The sequence below is a fragment of the Ictidomys tridecemlineatus genome, chromosome 4 (assembly GCF_052094955.1).
Source record: "Ictidomys tridecemlineatus isolate mIctTri1 chromosome 4, mIctTri1.hap1, whole genome shotgun sequence".
NCBI classification, from domain to species: domain Eukaryota; kingdom Metazoa; phylum Chordata; class Mammalia; order Rodentia; family Sciuridae; genus Ictidomys; species Ictidomys tridecemlineatus.
In genome coordinates this window covers 41,638,826-41,664,284 of record NC_135480.1, presented here as the reverse complement: position 1 = coordinate 41,664,284, position 25,459 = coordinate 41,638,826, and the positions used below count along the sequence as shown (strand labels likewise).

The 25,459-nt window shown below is 38.3% G+C and overlaps 1 protein-coding gene across 3 annotated transcripts in view; it reads left to right on the top strand.

Moving 5' to 3' along the window:
• Positions 1-25,459, top strand: part of Nell1 (neural EGFL like 1) — an 802,510-nt gene that overhangs the window by 379,610 nt on the left and 397,441 nt on the right. For all 3 annotated transcript variants that reach the window (XM_078046343.1, XM_005335960.5, XM_005335959.5), the window contains exon 13: positions 15,453-15,578. In XM_078046343.1, coding sequence (XP_077902469.1) covers positions 15,453-15,578 — 126 coding nt within the window. The remainder of the gene's footprint in view (positions 1-15,452; positions 15,579-25,459) is intronic.

Sequence of the window (25,459 nt, the reverse complement as noted above, 5' to 3'; positions counted from 1 at the left end):
TTGTGCCTTAGTTTCCCCCATTTGTAAAATGGGGTAAAAAATAGTAACTCCACATAAGAGCTTAATAAAAATTAAGTGATTTAATATGCATTAAAAAGCTTAGAAGTGTCTGGCACACTAAAAGTACTACACGTTTCTTAAAATTAGCAATAACAATATCTTCCTCCTAAAGGAAACATTAGGCCCATCTGCATGTCTCGGCAATGTAGACATTTAATTGATTGATTCTCAAAAAAAGAAAAAAAAAGAAAAAGAATAAAGAAAAAAATAACAACAATCCAGTGATTATATTTTTATAAACTAGTCATTTTGAAGATAAGGAAACACACAATTTGAGTATGACCAGTGTCATCTACAGAGCAAGGTATAGAAGTGGGGTCTACACCCACATCTTCTTATCTGCTGTTAATACTTGTCATGCAAAGACCTGATAGTTGAAGAACATGGAGGTGGGTGGTATGTGGGAGGGTTTGGGACCTGGGAGGCATGAATAGGTCTGGGATGTGGGCACGTAAGAGTAAATGGTAACATAGGATCAGATCCAATGAAAAGGTCTAGACAGGCAAAGTGTTCTCTTTTAGGTGACCTGGAGGATCAGAGAAGAGACAGCTTGGAGTCTAGGGCAAAAGTCTTGCTTCCTGTGAGGTATAGAAAAACCAGCAGGGCAAGCAGTGGTGTGCTGGTGAGTGTTTAACATAGGTCAGGGCTTGGGGTGCAAGATGACTGAATTTCAGAGTTTACTGACTTCCCTGGCTTAAGTGATTTTAATAGGTGACTGATGTGAAGCCACAGATGCTGGGTTTGGGAAACGTGCATAGTCAGCTGTCATGAGTCTGCATGAGCCAACTAGAGCATAGCACAGAAGCCAGGGCCCTGGCCTGAGACTCAAAATGACAAATTATTCTGATCAGATTCTATCTTTTATCACCTGAACAGAGTTCCCTTGGGGGTTTATTTTGTTGTCATGATATGGTTAGTGCCAGTTGTGCCTTTGGTCAAAAAGAACTTAGTAGCACTCAGATTGGTCTTCTTTCCAAGTAAACTGATTGGCTGAACCATAGCCCAGGCTTCCTCAGGACTTTCACATTGCCTAAGATTGTCCCCAGGCTTTGCTGGGACCCTACTTCCTCCCACCTCCATCATCTATGCCCATTGCCAAAGCCGCCAGACCTTTTCATGACTTGTCCTCTAGATACTATGCCTTGTTTGGTATTGTGTGTCCCTTAAGCTGATTCTTCTTCCTGTCTCTACTTTTCCTCCCTCCCACTATGCTATGTTCTCTAGAACTCTAAGCTTTATTTTTTTTAAAGCCCACCTATATCATGCTCAGACTCTTCATCTTTTCCTCCATGTCTTTGTCTTCTTGCATACCCTGGGGATACAGCCCTCTAAGCAGAGACCCTTCTTTCTTCAACACATGATGCACCTTGGAGCCTAGAGGCCGCATCAGCTTTTACAGACAGCTTTGCAGCATCTAGAGTGATTTCCTCCTTCCTCATACAAAACTATTTCTCCTTGGAAGTCTCAGCCATCTGCTCATTACACCTGTTATCCCTTCTAGTTATTGTCAGTGACAGATCTCTTGGCCACTCCCCCTCACTCACAGAGGGTCTCATACCTAGCTGCTCAGGCTTCATTTCCATGTAAAGCTATATCACCAAAAATTCTTGGGAAAACAACAGCCTTGAAGATTTTTACCTTTGGGACTAAGTCATCTTCACACGCATACCAATTCCTAGCTTTTGACCTTGTTGTCACTTGACTCTTTTACCCTTAAAAATCATTAACTCCGGCAAACTGATCTCTAGGCAGAATCGTCCAGCCCTAAGCTCTCATATGTTTTCATTCCACTCAAGCCAGACTTCTATACTCTTTCTTCTGGTGTGAGTGGTGCTCTCCTGCCCGTCAGATCCACCCTTAGCATTGCTTCCAGAATGATGATTTTAAATATACATCAGTGATCATATCATTCATTAGCTTAAAATGTTAATAATTCTTTATTATTTCATGCATTCATTACACAAAAACGAACTAAGCCATCAGGAATAACTCTTCTCAACAGATGTACAAATTCATTTATGCTTGTGAATGAAATAAAAAAAATATATTTAAGCAACTACCTGCAAAAAATAATTACTACCCATAAGCAGCTTGTTCTCAGAATAAAATCAAGTTCTTAGCATAACGTTCAAGCCCTGTATTGAACTGAGCTGGACTCACCTTCCTGATGTTCTGGTGAGTTCTGGTTCCTGGCACTACCTTTCTGTTGAGTGATACCACATTTATAGGTGGGGCTATTTTCATCCTTGTGTATTTCCCCTGGTAACTTCTCCACCCCAACCCTGAGGGATTTCCTTCCTGTCATCTTTTGTGACAGCTTGCATCCTCTGTGCTCTTTCCTGGATGCTCATTGCCTTCTTGTGACTTTTCTTTGCATGTTTCCTCCAAAGTGCCTTCATATGTCCGTGTCCTTAGTTCATGTGTGTGTCTCCTCCTGTGTGCTATGGAAGGTATGGCCAACCCTCTATCATCTCTGCAATCCTCACCCAACATTATTTCTGGCCAGCTGAGCTCCTAAGAGTAAAGTGAGCCTCCAGGGATCCAACTGGAGCCCAGTCAGCACTTTCACCCCCAAGAGTTCATGGTGAAAAGCCTACTCCAGCCCTGCCCTATCCAAGACAGTAGAGTAGCACTTGAAAAGATGAGTAGCATGACTAACTGTGCTCTTTACAGAGCCCTGGTTGTACCACTTGATGAAAAAATCTTCAGTTATAAGTAGGTGCTTCCAGGGGATAGATGTTTCAGGAGGAGGAGGCTGTCATCAATTAGATTCTGGACCCATTTATTCCCTCCAGATTTTTTCCTTAGTAAATGTTTTAGAATAACTTTTGGTAATAAATACCTCCAAGTTCCATGTTTCTACCTTCTCTCTCTCTCGCTCTCTCTCTCTCCCTCTCCCCCTCCCCCCCCGTGTGTGTTGTAGGCAGTACGTTTATAATTTCTTTGTAATTCTCAGCTGTATCTCTGGATTAAATGTAAACATCCATCTAAAAAGAAAGATTTCAACATTTTTTTAGCCACTAGGAAATGCTTTTATCATTATTATAATATCATGGACATTTTAAATTTATTTTTTTCCCCCAAATCTAGCACTTTTACCTAAGGTAGGCTGATCTATTCATCTTTGTTATCTACCTTTTATTTATTAAAGACTCTTCTCTTTGTGTTGCCATTCTTAAAGAAGGTTTCCACTCAAAACACATAAGTTCCGAGTTTTTAAACTTAAGAGTTTTTAGTTCTTTCCACAATTTGTAGGGCAAAGACATTAAACAACACATATGCACGCACTCCAAACAGATCAACGGTCAGTTGTGCCATCATGTAATCCAAGCAATAGCAGCTGGTCTCAAGCGGGTGAAAAGAAAAGCTAGTTAGCATGAGCAGGAGGTGGCAGTCCTGCTGTTAGTGACAGGGAGCTGCAGGCTGGGGAGCAAGAGGATGGCTGTCTCATTTGTGAAGGGGCATGGGTGGCTCAGTGACCGAGCTGGAGAAAGCACTGATGGGCAAGGGCACAAGCTTGAGGAGACAGTGGCTTGCACTTCATCTCCAAGGCTGGCTGGAGAGGTGAGAAGCCCTGTCTGCCTGTCAAGAGTGGCTGCCTTGGAACCAAAGAAGTGAGAAGGCGAGAAGGAGCCGCTCAAAATGCTCATTGGGGCCTAAGACACTGTGAAAGGAGGCTTCCTGTGTGTTACAGGTGCTGCATCTTCAGACAGCCTCAGATGGGAAGCCTACGTTCAGAAATATTAAGTAACTTTCCCAGCATAATGCAAATAGATAGCAAAGCAGGGGTCAGGACTAACACATATCATCTGCTTTTTTCTCTAGCTATATGACATTGAGCTACTTAGAGCATACCTGCTATCATCTTCCCCAAGAAAGAAGGAATACGGGCCTGGGTTTGGTCCCTGTTTTATTTTTAAACACTTTTACTGAGAAACAATCCACATACTATAGAGTTTACCTATGTAAAGTGTAAAAATTGATGGTTTTTAGCATTTTATTTTGTAAGCTACTAAAATATGTGTATTTATAAAAGCATAAAATTTGCTATTTTTAAATATTTTCAAATTTATTTTTTCTAATCAGTTATATATGACAGCAGAATGCTCTTTGTTTCATTGTGCACAAATAGAGCAAATTTTTAACTTCTCTGGTTGTATATGAGGTAGGGTTACACCATTTGTGCAATCATACATGTACCTAGGGTAATGATGTATATCTCTTTCTCTCTTTCCTATCCCCATTATCCCTCCTTTCCCTCATCTTTGCCCAGTCCAAAGTTCCTCTCCTCATCCTATGACCCCCCCCTTATATATTAGCATCTACTTATAAGAGAAAAAATTTGGTCAAGTTTTTGGGGATTGGCTTACTTTGCATAGCATGATATTCTCCAATTCCATTCATTTACCTGCAAATTCCATAATTTTATTCTCTTTTATTGCTAGGTAATATTCCATTATGTATATATACCACAGATTCTTTATCCATTCTTTTATTTAAGGGTATCTAGATTGGTTCCACAGTTTGGCTATTGTGAATTGTGCTGCTGTAAACATTGATGTGGCTGTGTCTCTGTAGTATGCTGTTTTTAAGTCCTTTGGGTATAGACCAAAGAGTGGGATAGCTGGGTCAAAGGGTTCATTTTAGTGGTGGTAACAGCAGTCACAGTGTTCTGCAATCATCTTCACTGTTTCCCAAACCTTTTCATTGGTGTCAACAAAAATTCTGTACCCAATAAGCAACATGAATTTATTTTGCATTTTCTTAACAATCATATACTGATTTTTAAGGATCACCTAAAATACTTTACAGTTTTCATACCAGGGTTCATGAATTCAGTTAGACAGGTAAGCATTTGAAGTTGGGAATAAGGTTGATTTCAGTTCAAGAGGCTTACTTTATCTAAGGAATAAAGGAAACACATAAAGAAGCAGCTCATTTACTGAATACTCAGCTGATCATCATTTATCATGTGGGTTCTAGAAGATGGGAATGGTTTCATACAGGTTGTGTTCAATAACTACCTGCTCATAGGTCTATAAGTTTGTGTAATTCAGAGTCTGGTGTTTAATCACTGGTTAATTAGATGCTGCACCAAATCAAATCTAAACCTCCAACACAAATCATTTATTTTTAAAAGACTAAAGCCTATACACTTTATTTTAACTGCTCTGCAAAAGTGGTGAATGAATCATTTGACCCAGTGACTATAGGAACTTGCGATTTAATTAACAAAGAAAGAAGAAAGCTAAGGTGGCATTGTACAGAGTCAGAAAAGAATTGATGCCAAGGGTTTTAATTTCCCAGAATCACCTTCTAGTTAATTTTTGTGCCCCCCATAAGATAAAGATGTTAGTAATATCTATATGATACTAGTAAAGATGAAAGGAATCAATTACATATGCAGAGTATTTAAACCTGTGCTTGGCACAGAATAGTTATTAATAAAGATTATTCACAACCAGAGATGAAGATGCAGGTGGCTTGTTGGTGACGTGGCACCCTTCCATTTTCATTCACTCCTAATTTGACTTTCTTCTGTCTTTGTAAAGTGAAATAGTAGCCCTCTCATGGAATCAAAGAAATAAATAAAGACCACAAATGTTTTATTAAAGCATCCTTCTTGCTTTCTCAAGGCTTAAAACAACAACCATCCCCAGTAAGTCCTTCTCCTTTTCATTGGTATTACTGCCATGGATTAGGACAGTCTTCCAACTTCTCTTGAAATTCCTTTCCCAATTGTAGGGAAGGTAGAAGATCCCTGTAGCTTTTACATTTCCAGGGTATTCTTTGATTATCCCAATGGATTCACAATGCATCAGGAAACACGGGCCTTTGGGAAGTGTTGGTTTTGTTGGTACCCACAGCTGAGTTCACACACTGATGGATCTAGGTAGGCTGAGACACAGCCTGAGGCCACAGCTGTACTGATTGCCCTTCACGCCATGTGTTTCTTTCCTTACAGACTCTTAGCATCACTTATGGATTTGCTGAAGGTCAGAAGTACTAGGGTGGGAGGAAAGTGATGGGGAGTATTTTATGATGCTTTCCCAACTTGAGCTAGAAATTGGTATGCTGTGATTCCCGATGGCACAAAACGATGTCTTTCTTTATGACAGTGAATCTGAAATTGTTCTTAGCAGGAAAAAAAAAATCTTAGCCTGAATTTCCAAATATCTGACCTAACTATGCATGGACAATACTTTAAAATATTAGCAACTCAACAATCTAACTTAAACATTATGGTGTTTTTAACTCTAAGATGCTTTCTTTATTGTTCATGATATGACCAAAAGGTCATTAGAGTTTTTAATCTGAAAATATTTGATCTGGGAGATAATGTTTGACACATATCTTAGAGGATGATATAAAATTTTGTCTACTGCCCTAGGGCACTGAGAAACATAAAGTTTGTGGTATGAGTCAGCGCAGGCTTTTATAACAAAATACCGTAGACTTAGTGGTGTAAAACACACACACACAAACACACACACACACACAATCTTGTTTTCTTAAAGTTCTGGAGTTTGGAAGTCTGAGGCTCAGGTGGCAGCATAGTCAGATTCTGTGTAGATTCTGTTCCTTGGCTGGCAGAAAGCCCCTTTTTCCTGTGTGTGCCTATGAAAGAGAGCAAGAAAAAATTCTGTATGCTTGGCACAGAATAGTTATTAATAAAGATTATTCACAACCAGAGATAAAGATGCAATAATTATAAAAGCAATAATTCATATCATGAGGACCCAACCTCTTGGTCTCATTCAACCCAAATCATTTCCCCAAATCTTAAGACTTCAACATGTGAATCTGGCAGGGGCACGTTGGAAGCGTGGAAGGGGACACAATTCATTCCATAGCAATTATCTAAGCATCTTCTTAAGTTGTCTTATTTATCATCTCCTCCTTCCTTCCCTTTGTTTTTCCCCTGCCTTTCCTCCTGTTTTCCCCCTCCCTTGCTCTTTATCATTTCTTCTATTCTATCTATATCCCTATCTCTATCCATCTCTGTCCATCTGCAACTTCCATGGCAGCATGCTTTAAGATAGATATTTTGGGTGGAATTGAATAGGCAGATATTTTTTACCCAGCATGAAATGTTTAGAGAAACACTAGACTCAATACTTAAAAAATTAACTCTGGAATTTTCAAATTGCCTAGAAAGATGAGAGAGGTAGCTCATATTTCATGAAAGGTCATACTGCGGGTGAAGAGCACAGGCTCTGGAGCAAACTGCCTGAGTTCATTTCTTGGCAGTCCAGGCCCAATTCCTATGTGAGCTTACACAATTTATTGTACATTCCTGTGTCTCTAATTCCTCATCTATAAAGTGAAAGGTCATTCTAATCTTTTCCTTATAGAGTTGTATTAAATATGTTAACACATATAAATTCCTTAAAACCATGCCTGGTGTGTAGTAAGTAGTATATGAGCAATGCCTCTTGCTACTCTTTTCTGGCAATATTGGATTAGAGTCCCAGCCTTCCACAGTCCACCCTTTGCTTACTGATTTGCAATCACTGAGGTTGTCATTTTCCATTTATTATAAGGAAGACCTTATTTCTTTGTGAAAGGGACATATATATGTATGGAATATCTCTCTATATATTTCATTGGCTTCCATAGGCATTTGGTTTATATTCCTAGAATCTATAGCTCTTTAACTTTTCTTCCCTTCATTTAGGAAGAAGATTATAATTATAGAAAAATATAAAACATTGGATAAACACTAGTTCCAAAATTAGAATATCTTGATTCTATTTCCAGTGCAATGTTTATCTAGGTACCTTTGGGCATGTTAGAGTTTTTCTCTTGGGCTGTATTTTCGCATTTGAAGAAAAAGATAATCCACATTTTGACTGCCTCACTGGGTTTTTTAAAAGTTAAGCAGAAAATTCTAGGTTCACAACAAAATTGAAGGCCCAGAGATTGCCCAGATGCCCCATCCCCTGACCCATGCTTTATTTATTATCAACATCCCCCACCAGGAGACACATTTGTGACAACAAATGAGCCTATTTTGACACATCATAATTACCTAAAGTCCTTTGTTTACATCAGGGCTCATTCTTACTTTTAGGTATTCTATTAGTTTTGACAAATACATAATGGGATTTATGTATTATTTTAGATAGTAGCAAACAGCAATTTCATCACCCTAAAAATTCAGTGGATTTTTATAAGGTCAAGTTAGAGATCACATAGGTTCAAACTTAAAAAAAAATATCCAGTATGATAAATGCAAAATAGGCATAGTTCTGATACATCAACCAACTGGCCACAACTGCTGTTGTTATAGTCCTTGATCTCTGCAAGGTCAGAAGACTAACCTGGTAAAATTGTTTTGTAGGTTGTCTTACTAGTCCCTTGAGAACTTGCCCACAGGTGTGCTTTTATGTGGATATAGGTTTGCTTGTCCTAGTTGCTCTTAGTATTCTGGAGAGATGCCAATTCATTTGACATAGAGACAATATAAAGACTCAGGTCACCCTAATAGTATTTTCTAGGACCCATGTCTTGAGAAAGACATCTGAAACATTTTTAGGCTCCTCACACAAGGAGAGAGTAGCCTAAGAGAAACAGTTCCAGAAGTAAACTTGTATGATGAGTAAACAGAAATACTGCATGTGTCAAGATCATTAGGACCTGTCTCTTGTCCAAATCCCTCATGTTATAGAGGGGAAAACCAAGGTCTATAGAAGGAAAGTGACTTGCCTAGTACCACAGTTAATAGGAAAAGCAAGAAAGGGCAGGGAGCTGGCTTAGTGGCAGAGCACTTGCCTAGTGTGAATGATGACGTGGGTTCAATGCCCATCACTGGGGACAGGAAGGTGACAGGCAACAAAAATGGAACATGACTCTTAAATGTCAAACCAATGTTCTTGGTCCAACAAAGTGGAACAAATATGCTCCTTGGAGTTGCATGGACCTAGAGTGAAATCCTAGATCCTCGGTATGTAGTATCTGGTGTCAAAATCTATGGTGGTTAGGAGAAATGAGATGAGATGCACACCATCCTTAATTTAAATCATGGATCAGTAAATATTGGTTTTCTTTTCCCCACTGTTTTCCTTTTAAAATTTACACAGGGAATGAGACATGGCTTTATTCATTCATTCATTCTCTTCCTGGATCTAACCCTTCCTGGTCTATTTCTAGAACATTCTTGCAAAATAAGTCTGGATAGCTTATGTTATTAAGATCATGTTTTGCATCTATTTCTATTTGCTGCCCAGACCCTGGACTCTAATTCAATCTTCTGTTTACCATCCAGACCCTGCATTCTAATTCAATAACAATGATGGCTGGAGTTTGTCTGCATTTGTTTTCAACTCACATGCAGATGGAGGCTGGTGGTATGTAGAAAACCATTATGCCACATCAAGTTTCATTTTAAAGTCCATAAGTTTACCTTTTGAAAATGAAAAAAAAAAGCTGCTTCTCCAGCCTGGGAACATAAATCATGTACTTTTTATTACCTCAAAAGACCACCAGAAGATGAGCTCTAATGTTCCAAAGGTGACAAGCAATTTATATGAATGAATCACAATTTAAGTCCCATTATACTTGAACTGATAGATATTGCAATAAGGTTTGTGGATGTTTCTTTAACAATATTGGATAGTAATATAAAACAGCCAGGCCTCTTGGTTACTAATTTCTGATCCTATAGAAGATACTTGGTAGTGTTCAGCAACGGAAGTAGAGGCTGTATCAAACTATGTGTTCCAGCTGGAAGCAGAAGGCATCCACCAGTTTTGGGGTCTTGGGTCACTGGAGCTTAAAGTGTGAAAATGTTAGAATTTGATTTAAAGGAACCAAAGAAGCAGGGATGCATGGGGCAGTGCTGCCATTTTAACAGAGTGTAAAACCAGAACAAATGTCATGAACAGCATTGCACGTAGGCACCGATTTTGGAGAGCTGTTTGTTTCCACACATCTCTGAAGCTCAGAGAAATCGGACACAGTCATAGTGTTGAAATGTTACGAAGTGTTAAAACTGAGACCATGAAAATAATGCCAACTTCGGAGTCCAACAACTTGACTCCAGATCCAGGCTGTTATGCTGACTGATTCTGTGCCTTGGGAAAGTGATCTAATAATCCCTGTGCTTTACTTTAATCATAATGGTATGTGGATCCCGACCTCCTAGAGTAATCAAGAGTAAGTGGAAGGACAGGGTGCTCCCCATAGAGTACCTAATGTGGTGTCTTGATATGTAAAAACAAGACATAAGAATGTTTACCAAGTGCCAGGGGAATTTCCAGCTTTATCCTATGAGGCATGTACTATGTAGCCTTTTTTTTTTTTTCAGCATAGTAGCACCCTGTACCCAAAGAGGTGCTTTTTATATCCATCCACAGATATCCATTTAAATGGTTCTTCCCAGAAAAGCTGTCCAGGCTGATTCAGACCTCCGACTTGAACCTGGACTTGAATATGTTCAACATTTACCCTGAGATTCAGCCTCAGGCTTGGCCTCCTTGCTTTGGGGTGACTATCACATTTGGAGAGACCATTGCTTCAAAGGATTACTTTAGGCAGTGCACCACCTGGACAAAGGCCAGACCGCACTGCAGGCCTGTGGTTAGAGTCCTCAGTGTGTTGGGTGTACTCATATTCACTCTCTAAATGTTGGTTCATTCTTTCAATAGGGAGTTATGATTTTTGTTCTGTTCTATTTTATAATTATTCATTACCTTTCAGAGCCTTTTGTTTTTCCTTGAATATAAAAGCAAAATTTGTCCTCAGCTCATTCTAAAAATCTCAGTTGTGTGCTATTTCTCGAGATTGTTTTCTCAGGATATCCCAGCTCTCTGAAGATGGTAATTCTGTTTTGATTCTCTTTATAATCAGATTTCCTTTTGAAGCACTCTTGAGTCCTATTGAAACTCTCTGCTAGGTTATGTCTTTCCCTGAAGGTTGGGGAGATGATTTTTAATTCGGCAAGCTTGTCACCTTCCCATGCCCCATCCAAATCCCGAAGTCATAGAAGTTGTGAATTCTATTCTTTCTTCCATCATTTCATCTCAAGAGACTCAGCTGGATGAGCTCATTTTGCTCCCCGCACCCCACCATTTATCTCAAGGTAGTTTATGTATGTGTTGGTTACAGGGCGGGTAAGTAATGAAGGTTAAGTTTGTAGTAGTTTAATTTTCTGGGGGTACATTTTTCAGCTTTTTGGATTTATGTTGTTGCTGTGTTTTTCTATACTAAGTAATTATAAGACTTGCATGAGCCAAAATTACAAACAGTATGAACTGAGAACAGAAGCCTACTCTTAAGACATATCTGCAGAACAGCAGGGAATGTATGGCCGTGGGGTCCTGGAGGACTTGTAAAGAGCAAGGATTGGATTAAATCGATGTGAGAAATCCTGACTGGAGTTTTCTAACCGTCCCCTTGTCTGTTGGAAATATTTTTAATTCAAAGCATTAAAGACATTTGAAACAGAGAGATAGCTTGGACTGTTGGGTCAAAATAAGAATATTAAGTCAAGTCACTCCTTCAAAGCCACATGACGTGGAGATCTCCCAGAAGTTGCATGGTGGTCTAAGGGAAATGAGCCAGAAGATTCCTCTGGGAGGAGTTGACCAGGGTCTATGACAGGGAAACATTCATTATACTGAGCAGCCTGGTTGTCAGCTGTGGCCCAGGGTGAAGACTGAATTTCCTCTAAGGCAAGTCCAGGCTAGTTTCTCATCTTAAAGAATGGCTGCGCATCCCAGAAGAGTGAGCTGGACTTCAGCATGACTGTGTCTCTGTGAGTAAAATACCAACGTAATTTAGCCTTCAGCTTGTCCTGCTCCAATCAATTTTCTTCACTACAGCTATAGTGATATTTTAAAAGCAGAAATTGGATGGTGTCACTACCCTGATTAAAGTCTGAGTTCCTTCCCATGGCCCACAAGGCCTGGCGGGATCTGGCCTAAGCTTACCTTTCCAGATTCATTTCAGGTAGATGATGCTTCTTCTTGTAACTAAGTCTTCTCAGGCATTCTTCTCTGGAATGTTTTTTTCTTTCCTGTTTATCTGTTTCACTTCTATCTCAGGTCTCAGAGGAAGCACTGCTTTTTAGAGAATCCTTCTCTGACCTCTTTGAGGAGGTCGAATCCCCTTGTTAAGAGATTTCCCATCCTTGGTGCAATGATGACAGGTTTTACTCAGGGTCGTGCTAGGCTGTGAGGTCCAGGATGTCATTGTGTTCATCACACCAGGTCAGGGATTTGTAGGTGGCTGATTGGTGTTCTTTGAAATTCAGGAGTTCTCTTCCTTTCCTAATTTAACAGAGACAAAACTTCAGCCACTAGAATATCACCTCTGCATTTCCACCCTCATTCTCTCTCTCTCTTTTTTTTAAATTGATTTTATTATTTTTTAAAATACACGACAACAGTGGAATGCATTACAATTCTTATTACACATATAGAGCATAATTTTTTGTATCTTTGTATATAAAGTATGTTCACACCAATTTATGCCATTATACATGTACTTTTTGTTTTGCATTACAATTCTTTTTTTTAAAAGAGAGAGTGAGAGAGGGAGAGAGAGAGAGAGAGAGAATTTTTAATATTTATTTTTTAGTTTTCGGTAGACACAACATCATTGTTTGTATGTGGTGCTGAGGATCGAAACCAGGCCGCACGCATGCCAGACGAGCGCACTACCGCTTGAGCCACATCCCCAGCCCATCATTACAATTCTTAAAGCACATATATACCACAATTTTTCATATCTCTGTATATAAGGCATGTTGACAACCAATTCAAGTCTTCATACATGTACTTTGTATAATGATGACCATCATATTCCACCATCTTGCAAATCCCCTGCCCCCTCCCTTTCCCTCCCACCCCTCTTCCCTATCCAGAATTAATCTAATCCTCCCATAATCTCCCTCCCTACCCCATTATGAGTCACCCCCCTTATATCAGAGAAAACATTCATTTTACTCAGCATTAAAAAAGAACAAAATCATGGCATTTGCAGGTAAATGGATGGCATTGGACACGATGATAATGCTAAGTGAAGTTAGCCAATCCCCCAAAAAACAAATGTCCACCCTCATTATCTACCTGGTGAATCCCTGTGTATGTTTTAAGATCAAACTTCACAGTCCCTTTCTTTGAGATTCTTTTCACAGTTGTCCTCTGTGCTAGTCAAGGGAGTCTTGGTGGCTTAAACCAATCAGGACATCCATCTAGGTCATGCAGCATGGTCATCATGTTTATCTGGTGGCCTGCTTCTCATTCAGGGACCCAGGCTGAAAGAGTCTCCATCTCTGTGCTTCCACGGAACAAGACACTGTGCTAAGCCATAAGCTGGCTCTATCTTTTCTCCTAGAAATGATGCACTTTCATTCATATTTTATGATCAGACATACAGCCAGGTTTAAATGAGAAGAGGGTGGGGAAGTACAGTGGTACTATGTGTGAAGAAGTAGGAAACTGGTAATATTTGATGAATAACACTATGCCACCCAACATTTTCCAATACATGTCTTCCCTTGGTGTTCTCAACTTGTCACTTTCATGAATTCATTCCTCCACACGCCTTTAATCATACCAAAGACCTTATAATCAACAATAGTAACATCCCTTTTAGAATCTTAATGTGAAGCACGTTACTCTACTAAGAAGCAACTCTGAGTTGGAGACTGGCACACAGAAAGCTGGTGACTGCCTGAGTTATTTCATTAATTTCTAGTGTTTTGTTCTTATAATATGGTTATGGGAATCTTGTTAACTGTGGGTCTTCTCCTTGGACCTCAATTACCCAGCAATAACTTTTATTTATAGGCTGACAGGTCTTTAGCACAAAAAAGAATATGATGTTATTCTAGGGTGTTTTATTAGGAAATAAATCAACCTACTTTTCTTTAAAAAATAAGTAGAAAAATGGGTTTTCTAGTGACTCAGAGTAGCCATATTTATTCTTGGCTTCTGCACATTAAGGGCATTAGGATATCAGTGATTATCTTAATGGAAACACTGTGTTTAACTAGTTATCATTTTCAAGGTGATGTCATGAAATAAATCTTGATGAATAAGAGGTCAACTTCTGAGTTCAAATCCCAGGTCCAGTATGTTTAAATGGGATGACTTTTTGTCAGAGATTTAACTTCTCTGAATCTGTTGTCCAGACTTTTTACTTATTTATTTTTACTGGGGATTGAACCCAGGGGCACTTAACCACTGAGCCACATCCCTAGTTCTTTTTTATATTTTATCTAGAGACAGGGTCTTGCTGAGTTGCTTAGGTCCTTGGTAAGTTGTTGAGTCTAGTTTTGAAATCCAGTGCTCCTTTTTCAGCCTCCTCAGCCACTGGAATTACAGGCATGTGCCTCTGTGCCTCGACTTTAAAATGGGGGGGGGGTGTTTGTACTTTGTTCTTGAACTGCATATGAGTCAAATTAGGTAATTCCTTTAAAGATACAAAGCATTTTGTATGCCTCACTGAATTTTAAGCATTAAGTTCAGAACTGACTCTTAGGACAAAATGATCAGGTATTGGGGGCTTGGACTAGTTAAATGCAAGTCATTAGCCACTAACAATCAGAACCAGAGCGAGAGACCATATTTTCTATCTTGGATTCCCATGCTGTACTCAAATCCCTTCCTCTTTCACACCATCAACTATAAGCAACTTGAGTAAGATGAACATAAATCAATTTTTAAAAACCCAATCTATAAAAGAGGCCAAACTCTGTACTTACGGGTAGAGGTTATTTTAATCCACACCATGATCTTTTATGAGAAAGCAGAAGATGATCTGACCTCCCTTCCAAAGAGAATAATATATTTTGTTGAATCAGCCCATTATTCTATCACATGGGAGAGATCTCCAGGTCAAGGGATGAAAGACATTAATTTACATGAGACAACAGCTGCTGTCCTTAGTATCCACAGTACAACACGAGAGAAACTGGCTAGAGCATCATTTTGTAACAGAAGGATTAAAGCATGTCTTAGTAAGACACATAGCAGAGAGCAGCCGGATTCCCTTGATCTCTCTGATAAAAGCTGTACCGTGTACCATGGATGCCCAATAAATATTAATTGGTATCAACTTCATGGGCACAGAACTCCTTGAGTTTGGACGTTTAAATTGAGCATCCTCCTTGGTGGGAAATTAATAATTGATTCTGTCTTCATACTTCTGGGGTTCTTAACTCTTCTGTCTCACCAAGTGTCTTTTTAAGAAATACTTTCAGCTTAGGACAGGATCTCATGTCTCAGCTGAATTTGCACTTAAGTTTTTTGTGTTTAATACATCTTGCTTTTCCTCCTGACTTCATTGGACATTCACCTTTTGTAACTTTATTGTAAGATGATTACACTCTGGTTCAATTATTTGACTAACCATGATATCACTTCTTTTTTCCCCCCCATCAGATATTGATGAATGTGCAGCTAAGATGCATTATTGTCATGCCAATACTGTGTGTGTCAACCTGCCGGGGTTGTATCGCTGTGACTGTGTCCCAGGATACATTCGTGTGGATGACTTTTCTTGTACAGGTGAGAATTAAGAAGCATTTCCCCCTAATTTATCCCTTCTGTACACCACATTTGTGTTGCATTTAGCTCCTAGTGCACAAAGTATTGTTTTCCTTAAATAATTTGCTTTCATTATTTCACCCTCGCCTTTTTGAGAAAAATATAATAATAACAGAAATTTTATCAGCATGATTTATTTCCACTCCCAGTATTTCTGCCTGTTTGTGTGAGTACAGTTGCATGGATATGTTATTTGGAATTGGAATTGAAGTCTCCGTTGCCTTTGGTAATACTGAAGTACTTAAAGGTATCAGTGCTAAAAATAGAAAGTATCAAACAATTTTTTTTTTTTTTGTTAAGAACATGTACTTTGGGAAAGATAAGCATTAAATTAGAAAGGGTGGCAGGAGTCTCTCATGGTCAGGGAAAAGACATGGGAACCAGGCAAGGTTACTTTGATTAACATTTGCTTATTTTCAGTGTCCTATCTCTTCTCACTATGTCCCTGTGGCTGGCACTAAACTGTAATACCAAGGACAGTCACTGTCTCTGTGTGAGTTGTACTGGCTTTGTGGAATACCTGGTAGTTGCAAAGTATTTTTTAATTATGTATCTACAGGTATCAACTTACATTGGTTTGGGTATTAAAAGATTCCAGTCTTTCTTATCTTGAATTAAATGTATTCAAATGCCCAACTGCCACCTATACACATAAAGGACTTCTTGAACTCATGGTTTCAGTCATGTTGTACCTTTTCCTAACTTCTGCATCTTTGTTTCTGTCCTAATGATATTGGCCTATAAAAATTACATTCTCTAATCATAAAGTAATGCCACTTTTCTTAATTTTTCTAAATGACCTTTACAGAAGTGGAAAAAGTTACAAAAATTATGGAAACACATATGTCCAAATTCCTTTGTCATTGATTGTATGTTTACAAGTTGTTCTTCTCCAGGTGAAGGGAATGGAGAGCTCAGATTGATAAAGGTTTCTGAGAGTACATAAACCAAATGCGATTTAACAGTCTGATACATAGCATAATTAAAAATTCCTAGAAAAACATGAAAGGTTTTATAAACTTAGCATGCTGAGATCTAAATTTTTTAAAGGTTTAAATTTCTTTTGGACCTCTAAACAAACATGATGTAAAAACCTCAGATGTTATAGGTGTCTATCACTCTATTCTTAATAGTATACAGAGCTCGTAACTTATTTTAACCTTAAGATTAGAAGAAGCTAGTGCGTCTCCTCCAGACACAACAGCTCATAACTAAGGAAACCTTAAGGACAACCCTATTGTATGGAGGGCCTTGTTGAAATTATAGCAGAACATCACTTCTGCTCTTAAGTTTTCATTGAGAAAGGGGGAAGCAAGTTGTTACTTGCTAAATTCCTATTAAAGTCAGATGTTCTGCCTGGTAGTTTGTATATGGAATGAGATGGAAGATGTACTATCTTAGGAAATGGCTCCAGAATTTCTTATATAAAGTGAACTCTGTTTTTTTTGGAATAAAAGAAGTATACCCATCCTCATACACACAAAAATAGTAAATGACCCTGGAGGGGAAAAAAAGTCTATGGTATAAACATATACTTTTGTTTTGTTGTATATGTGTGTATGTGTATTTTGCCTGAGAGGGAATAGCAAAGTTAGAAATTGCAGAAGAAAGAAAATTAGGTAGAGAGGAGAGGAAGGAATCAGAAGGAGAAAGCAGGCTGCTGTGAGAGGAGAGATGGAAGGTTTTTTAAAGAGCAGCAATGTTTCATGTGTGGCTTATCCACTGTTTGCTCTACAACATGCTGTGTTAATCTTCCTCACGACCCTGAAATCCTCAGCGAGTCCACCTTCCCCTAATGCTGGGTAGCACTGCCCCCAACACTAGGACACATGTTCACCTGGTGGACAGCAGAAATGGCACCTGTCACGCAGGATGTTGGGATGGAGGAGGCAGAGGAGCCATCATAGTGGGACCGTCTCTGTCCCTCCTGATGCCCCTTGACTCCCACTGCCACACACTTACTTAGCCGTACTGCATATCTTTTGTCACTGCCTCTTTTCAGGAATTTCATAAATTATAATGGGGACTTTGGACTTCCTCAGGTCACACAGCAGAGAAGATCTTCTTTACCCCAAAGCACTCCTTGGATTCCAGGTTCCTTCCAAGCGACTCACTGCTCCATTTTTGTTTTCTGCTTCTCTGCACAGCAGGAATTAGTCTGTCTGTGGGTGTCATCCTCATTTGCCTTCACTCACCTTATACTTCCACCCTGACCTTACAAAGAGACCATATTTGTCAGGGTCCTCAAGAAGCTGCTTTTGCTAAATCTAATGTTCTCATCTCAGAAGCAGTTGGCACAGCATTTAACACACTTTCTTCTTTGAAACACATTCTTCTCTTGGCTTCTGTGAGGTCCTGTTTCCAACTTCTTTTCTGTCTCACTGGCTACTCCTACCTAGTGTTTCTGGATCAGCACTTATTTTCTCTGCTGACCTTTGAAAGGCTTAGGGTGCCCTAGGGCTCTGCCCTCGTCCCATTCAAAATTATATATATATAATTTTTTTCGATGCCTTCATCAACTTTACGACTCTAACTGCATCTCAATATCAGTAACTACTAATTTCGATCTCCAGTTAACATCTTCATACTGAACCTCTGAATCATATATTCAACTTGACATCAAAAGATAGACGTTTAAGAATGCATTTTATACTTAACATGTATAAGACAAAACCCTTAATTTCCTTCCACTTCTGCAAACCTCCTCCTCTTCCAATTTTTCCCATCTCAGCAAATCAAAGTACCATATGTGCAGATTTTCAAGATACAAAACAGGGTTATATTGGTTCCATTTCCTCCGTAGGGGCGATAGTTGATTACCCTTCCACTTTAAAGCAATTCACCAGTCTTATTAACTCTATCCTTCATACTATGTCCCTGGTCTGTCCACATTCTCTATTACCATCCTAGTAGACTTTTCCAGTGGCCACCAAGCTTGCTCCTCTGTAATGCATTCTTCACATAGCAACCAGAGCAAATTTTTAAAAACAGAAGTTATACAAATATGCTTAAAACACTCATGTGTATTTCATTAGGTAGAAAATCAAATCTGTACCTCTTATATTGATGTATAACCCTGTGTGATTCTTCTCTCTTCCTGTCCAGTTTCATCTTATACCATTTCCCTCCTTGCCATTTATGACATGACCCTTGTCTTCTCCATTAAATAAGCTTGTTTCTGCATTAGTTCCTATGTGTGAACTGTTGCCCCTGATTTAATGTCTTTTTAGCATGATATCAGAATAGGAGATTTTTTTTTGTTATTTAGATCTCAGCCTAAAAATGATTAACTCAAAAGGCTTTTGCCAATCAATACAAGTATTTTTTCTGTCATAACTCCTGATTTCAATTCTCTCCATGTTACTTATCACTCACTATATAAAGTGTTTTTGCTTTTAATTTATAAGTGATTTTTTATTTGTCCCTTCCTATTAGAATGTAAACTCAGAGCAGGGACCATTTTCATTTTGTTTCCTATTGTATCTTGACTATTTAGGACATTGCTTGGCACAGAACAGTATTCAGTTAATATTAGTTGAGTGAAAGAATGAATAAACCTAATTGACCTTTGACAAACTCGTTTTTAAAATATTTCTCATGTCATACCTACAGGTTCTTGTGAACTTCACTGGTATGATACATGTGAAAATATTTAACATGGTGCTTACATCAGCCAGCATAAGATATTTTATAGTAATAGATAAGCCTCAATAAGAGTGACTTAAAATAAAGTTTTATTTCTTATGCTATTTATCTACCACTGATCAACAGAGGTGTTCTGTTTATAATTACTATGGAATACAGTCTAATGGATTAGTCAGTATGGTGAACATTGCCAGTCACTAAGACAGGGAAAAGAGAGCCTGGAGGGTCCTCCACCAGCCATTACATGTTCTGCCCAGGGAGTGACACATATTTCCATGACTGGTCACTAGTCCCATCCACCCACACAGGAATGAGGAAATGCAACTGTACCACCTGTTTTGGTGGAGAACCAGAAGCAGTAGATGAGTGGTGCTAATGAATGTCATGACTGATACTGCACAGATCCTCAAGAAAGGAAGTTCTTTTGACATGCAAAGCTGCGGGGTCAATCTTCTGTCAATATCAATTTGGCAATATGATAGGGAATGTAGATTAAAAATAATCACAATACTAAGCATGGTGTATTAAGTACTATGATGGAAGTATAAACCAAATTCAGTAAGAAAAAGATCCTTGATTGCAAAGATGGGGTATTTGGAATTTCTGTTTGTTTATTCTTGAAAGTCAAGAGAAGTTATTGGAATTTACTGGAGCATGTTGGCAGGTAATGTCTGTATTGGGTTAGAATTTACAGTGCGGGTATGGATAGAAGAGAATAGCGCAAAGGATGAGCTTTCTTCCAGGACGTCATTTTTCCTCTTAGACCCAATTCAAGGAACTCCATTAGACACTTATGTAATATACTTGAGTCTCTGGAAGCCTCACATTAACTTTGGTATTACTTTGATCAGTTTTTTTTTTCTGCTATGACTAAAAGACCCAACAAGAAAAATTTGAGAGGAGGAAAAATTAATTTGGAGCTCACAGTTTCATAGGTTTCTACCTGTAGATAGCTGGCTCCGTTGCTCTGGGCCTAAGGTGAGGCAGAACACCATGGCAGAAGGGTGTGCTGGAGGAAAGCATCTCAGGTCATGGCACCAGAAAGCAGAGAGCTCCCCTCACCATGGACAAAATACAAACCCCAAAGGTATACTCCCAGTGACCCAACTTCCCCAGCCACATCCTACCTGCGTATAGTTACCATCTAGTTAATCCCTATCAGAGGATTAATACATGGATTAGGTTAATGTTCTCGTAACCCAATCGTTTCACCTCTAAACTTTCTTGTATTGTCTCACAAATGAGATGTGGGGGAACACTTCATACCTAAACCATAACAAATGTCCAGGAAATAAGCCTATTAGGCCAAATGTGTTCTTTTCTCCAAGACATATCCTGTCCCCAATCTAATTTCTGCCATTTTTTATTGGCAAAGAAAACTTTTCTGAAATGGTTATTCATGGTTACAATGTGACAAATTAGGTATATAATAGATATATTTTTTTCCTAGGTATTTCATTTCCAGATGACAATTTTCTGGAAGAAATTTCCATCATTGACTTTCCTTATTTCCAAAGATTATTGTAGTTTTTGTCCCAAATCAATTAATACCTGCTGTTGCGGTTCACTGTTTTTCTGCTACTGTTATATATGTCATTTAGCTTTGACACTCGATTTTTAGAAGTCAGTAGTCATACTGAAAAATTTCATTCAACCAGAAATTGGTGATCCTAAAGTTAAATAAGAGATATCAGCTTTGGTGGTTTATTGTATGTTTGTTTGATACATTCATTTATGCATTGATTACTTCATGCACATACTCAATATGCAATTTGTGTTTGTCGGGAGTGTTAGACAATGTAGGCCCCAAGATTAGGGACAAATGACCTCTATGCCCATGGGGTTCATGGCTAATGAAACATCCTCTTCAAATGAGAAAACTCAAATGTTCACTCATCATCAAATACTCTTCCTTTGTCAAATCAATCCTGCAAAGTCGTATCAGAGTTTAAGTAAGTATCAGATGCTTAACTCTCTGTGGAGGTTTATCCTTGAAAAAATTCTAGAAAAGGAGTCCCACAACTGTTTTTCCCAATTCTAAGCTGCCAACAACAGCCGATTGCCAATTTTCAGGAGACTGTACCTGAGACAGCAAGTGCTGAACATAATGGTGGAAGAGAAAGGCAATGCAGTGAACGGAAAAGAAACTTTAGCTTTTATTCAATTTTTTTTGGTTAAAATTAAGAAAAATTCATATCTATGGGATAATAAAGCTCTCAGAGTTTAGCACTGAGAATAATTATCTGAAACTTAAAAGTGTGCAATAATTTAATCATTGCCTTGGGGACTCAGGGCTCCCTGACATGACCATGCATTTTATATGAAGCTTGTACTTTTTGTTTGTGAAAGTTTCTCTTGGCCTTTTGAAGGGTGAAATATAAAACATTTGCCTCTGACACTGGGGGAAGTTTTTGGCTGTGCAGTTTGTACGTGAGTCTCCATCATCTTATCTCCTGTAAGAGATGCCTCAGTTGCTCTTTTATGAATGCTGAAACTGGAGAAGGCCTGATTGGGGTTTTGTGTGTGTCGGGGGGGGGGGGGTGGCTTTTCTTTTTCCCACAGTCTTTTGATTATTGGATGGTCAACCTGCTTGATTTATTGGCCTCTGACTTTCATTTATTCCCAGTTAAACTCCTTGGGTATTTTTTTTTGGCTGTTTGATAAGATGTTATCATTAGATACACAGACAGTTTTAAAGGAGGATACTTGTGATTTACAACAAAAGCATGCAGCAATAAGACAGGTGCTTGACAGTAATGGCTAAGCATTCATTTTTATGCCAAAAACTTCCCATGAAGGTAAGACATAAAAGGCGAAAAGTGAGATAACAAATATCTCATGTGATTTCTATTAGCTTGCTAAAAGGATTTTTATTTTCTTGATATTGGCACTGAAGAAACCTTGAAGGAAGTGTATGTTTGAAATAGAGCAAGTGTAAAGAGTTAGATAATAATAGCCTATTAACTTAATGGCTTGAATTAAGTATCCTTTAATGAAAAGAGGTTAGGTAACTTTTTAAATACCTTGGGAGTGAAAGTTAGCTGTTAGAAATTTTAGGTGAGTTCTCTGCAATATTCTAGTGACCCAGGGTTGATGAAATAACAAAGCATTTTCAAATATGAGATAATGAATATTTTCTCACTGAGCACAGACATATGAAATGGAGCTGAAATAGGACATTTTCCCATTTGGTAGAGCAAGGTCATAAATTATCCACTGATTATCCTTATCTTTTCAGCACATACCATGTGCTTGCTTTTTTTTTTTTTTTTTTTTTGGCAGTCTCTTAGCAGTAAGGGACAAGTTGCTGGGCATTGCTTGGCTTTCAGTCTCAGAGCAGGTGACATAATTATAATAATGAAGCAGGTTATGGGCTTATAGACTATTTTACTTTAGTTAAAACATGCTGTATCAAGTGATTTATGGAATGCAGAACTACATTTTGAGGTTTATTAAAGATGCCAGATACATTAAATTTATTGACATATTGAATAAGAAAAGTTGAAGGAAGATATCTTCCTTCAACATCTGAATGTATCAGCACCAACTTAGAAGGTCTGATGATAGTTATGAGATATTTTTTCCTTTATTTGGATTTGTTTGGTTGGTATTTCACTCTTTTTTTTTTAATTTTTATTTTTAACGAGGTAGTTTAACCTCCTTCTTATTCTATCCCCAGAAAAGGAATGTGACTGTACCAAAAACAGAATTCAAAATCCTAATCCATTAAGGCAGGCATGGTCAATCCTCACCCCAGGGAATAATCACTCGAGATTAACTAAAACAACAAAGTGAGGCCTGGAACCTGTCCTTGGAGATTTTAATTTCCTCTGGTTTAGGATTGCCATCAAGCCGTGGGAGTTTTGCTCAAACATCTAGGTGATTCCAATGTGCAGTCAATTTTGAGACTCATTGCTTTAGCATGGAACAGAGAGGATTGGAGTATAGGGAAAATATTAAAGAGTAATGAGAGGGCTGGGGTTGTGGCTCAGTGGTAGAGCACTCGCCTAGCACATGTGAGGCCCTGTTTTCGATCCTTAGCACCACATTAAAAAAAAAATCAATAAATAAAATAAAGGTATTGAGTCCAACTACAACTTATTTTTTTAAAAAAAGGTAATGAGAGAAAAATTGGCTGCTATATTGAAGACTAGAAAAGAAGAATCTTAAACTGGTAGTGGGAGACATGGAGCTGGGAGATAATGAAAGCTGAGACTTGGATGTTTCTTGGAGGAAAAGCCCTGCATCCGGAGGTGCACTCTGGAATGTGTAAGCTGTGGAAGTCTCTGCTGGTGGGAGATGCTGAATCTCCAACCTGGGCTAGGCTGAGACAGTGCATGGAGGAGCCCTTAAGATGAAAGGGGCTTTTCTTGGTGGTCTGCATGCTCCCTGGGCCAGGGTCAGGCCACTCCTTCTCTGACAATGCCTTGACTATTTGGAATCCTCCAGAGCCATGACACAATCTGACAGAGATGAAGAGTGCAAAAATTGACCAAGGCATCTTCACAGATGAATAGGAGCCCAGAATCAGTCATCAAGTTGAACTGAAGAAATTGCAGAAAGTTCCTTAGTTGACACCCTATTCAAGTCTTCATACATGTACTTTGTATAATGATGTTCATCACATTCTACCATCTTTGCTAACCCCTGCCCCCTCTCTTTCCCTCCCACCCCTCTTCCCTATCTAGAATTCACCTATTCCCCTCCCATGCTCTCCCTCCCAGTCCCACTATGAGTCAACCTCCTTATATCAGAGAAAACATTCAGTATTTGTTTATGATATATATGTGTACTAAGAATTGTAATGCAAAAAAGAAAAAGAATAGCATTACCTTAGATTAGGTAGGGGGAAGTGAAAGGAGGGGAAGGCTGATGTATGCAAAAAATTAAAAAAAAATTACCTTAGTTGTACAAACAGCTTTGTGACTGGGCTGATCTATTCAGCACACAGTGAAAATAATCAGTCAAAAAAGGGAGAAAATAAAGTTAAGAGACCACCCCCCACCCCAAAGAGGGATTGACGAAGACAATTTATAGAAAGTTTAGTTTTTCAGATTAATTTAAATTTTTTATATGTAGTACTGGAGAGAGCAATATTTAAAATAATGCTGAGGTTTATTAAAACAGTAAATATATCTTAGGATATCATAGGGTGTTTACCTTGAAATTTGACGACAGAAATAAATCTAAAGAAAGTGTCCTGTGTTTGGCGTCTTTTTTGGGTGTAGGTGGAGATTCCTTTTTATTCTAATCTATATTATAAAGGATCAGAATTACAGCTGCTGTAGAACAACCAGGAAAAATGGTAGAGTTTGCTCCCAGGTGTTTGTGCACAAATCTATTTAAATACTCTGTTGTCCTTGACCCAAATTCATCAAGAAAGACTTGTTAATGTTTTTAAAGTTTTTGTACATTCTCTTATTGGAGTTGTGCATTCAGAATGACAATTAAGCTTTCACGTCAGGTAGGAGTTTGATTAAGAATGATTTAGCTAAAAATTGTAAAGGTGAGTTTGCAGCCCAACCATATCCACATTTGGGCCATGTAATAAGTGGACTTTGCTCTTTAACATCTTAGGATCCTATTCTGTATTTTTTACTTCTACCTTAAAGATAGGGTACATGCACACATGTATAGTTATTTCCAGACTATTCTAAATTATAGTGATGTGTCCTAGGATTTTGTTTTCTATTTCTAAGACAATTGAGAATTTATTCTACCTATTCTTGGGTCAGAATTAAATCTCCATTTTTAAAAAAATTTTATTGTATAAATTCTACTGGCTGCAACTTTTAACTCTACCACTTATTAACTCTATGAATTGAAAAACAATTTTTAAATTCTCTGCTTCTTTGTCAGTATCCACCTCAGAGAGTTGTTAAAGGACATAGTGACACAGTGTGTATAATTAATTAATTCAGGTTAATTCAGGTGATTTCAGCTTCAAGAATTAAAAAAACAGAACAACAACAATTAATGATTAAACTAACTTGAATGAAAAATTTGTTCTCATGATAGACAGACTACAGAGGGGTAGTTTTTCCAGAATCAGTTAATTCATCTGTTCCATGACATTTTTAGTGATGTAGTTTCTGTCCAACATTTTACTTTCTTATTTTCAGCATGATAGTTTGGAAATTGACCTTGCTCTTTTCAAGGTCTCACAATTGTGAAAACAACTCTTAACCTTAAATCTG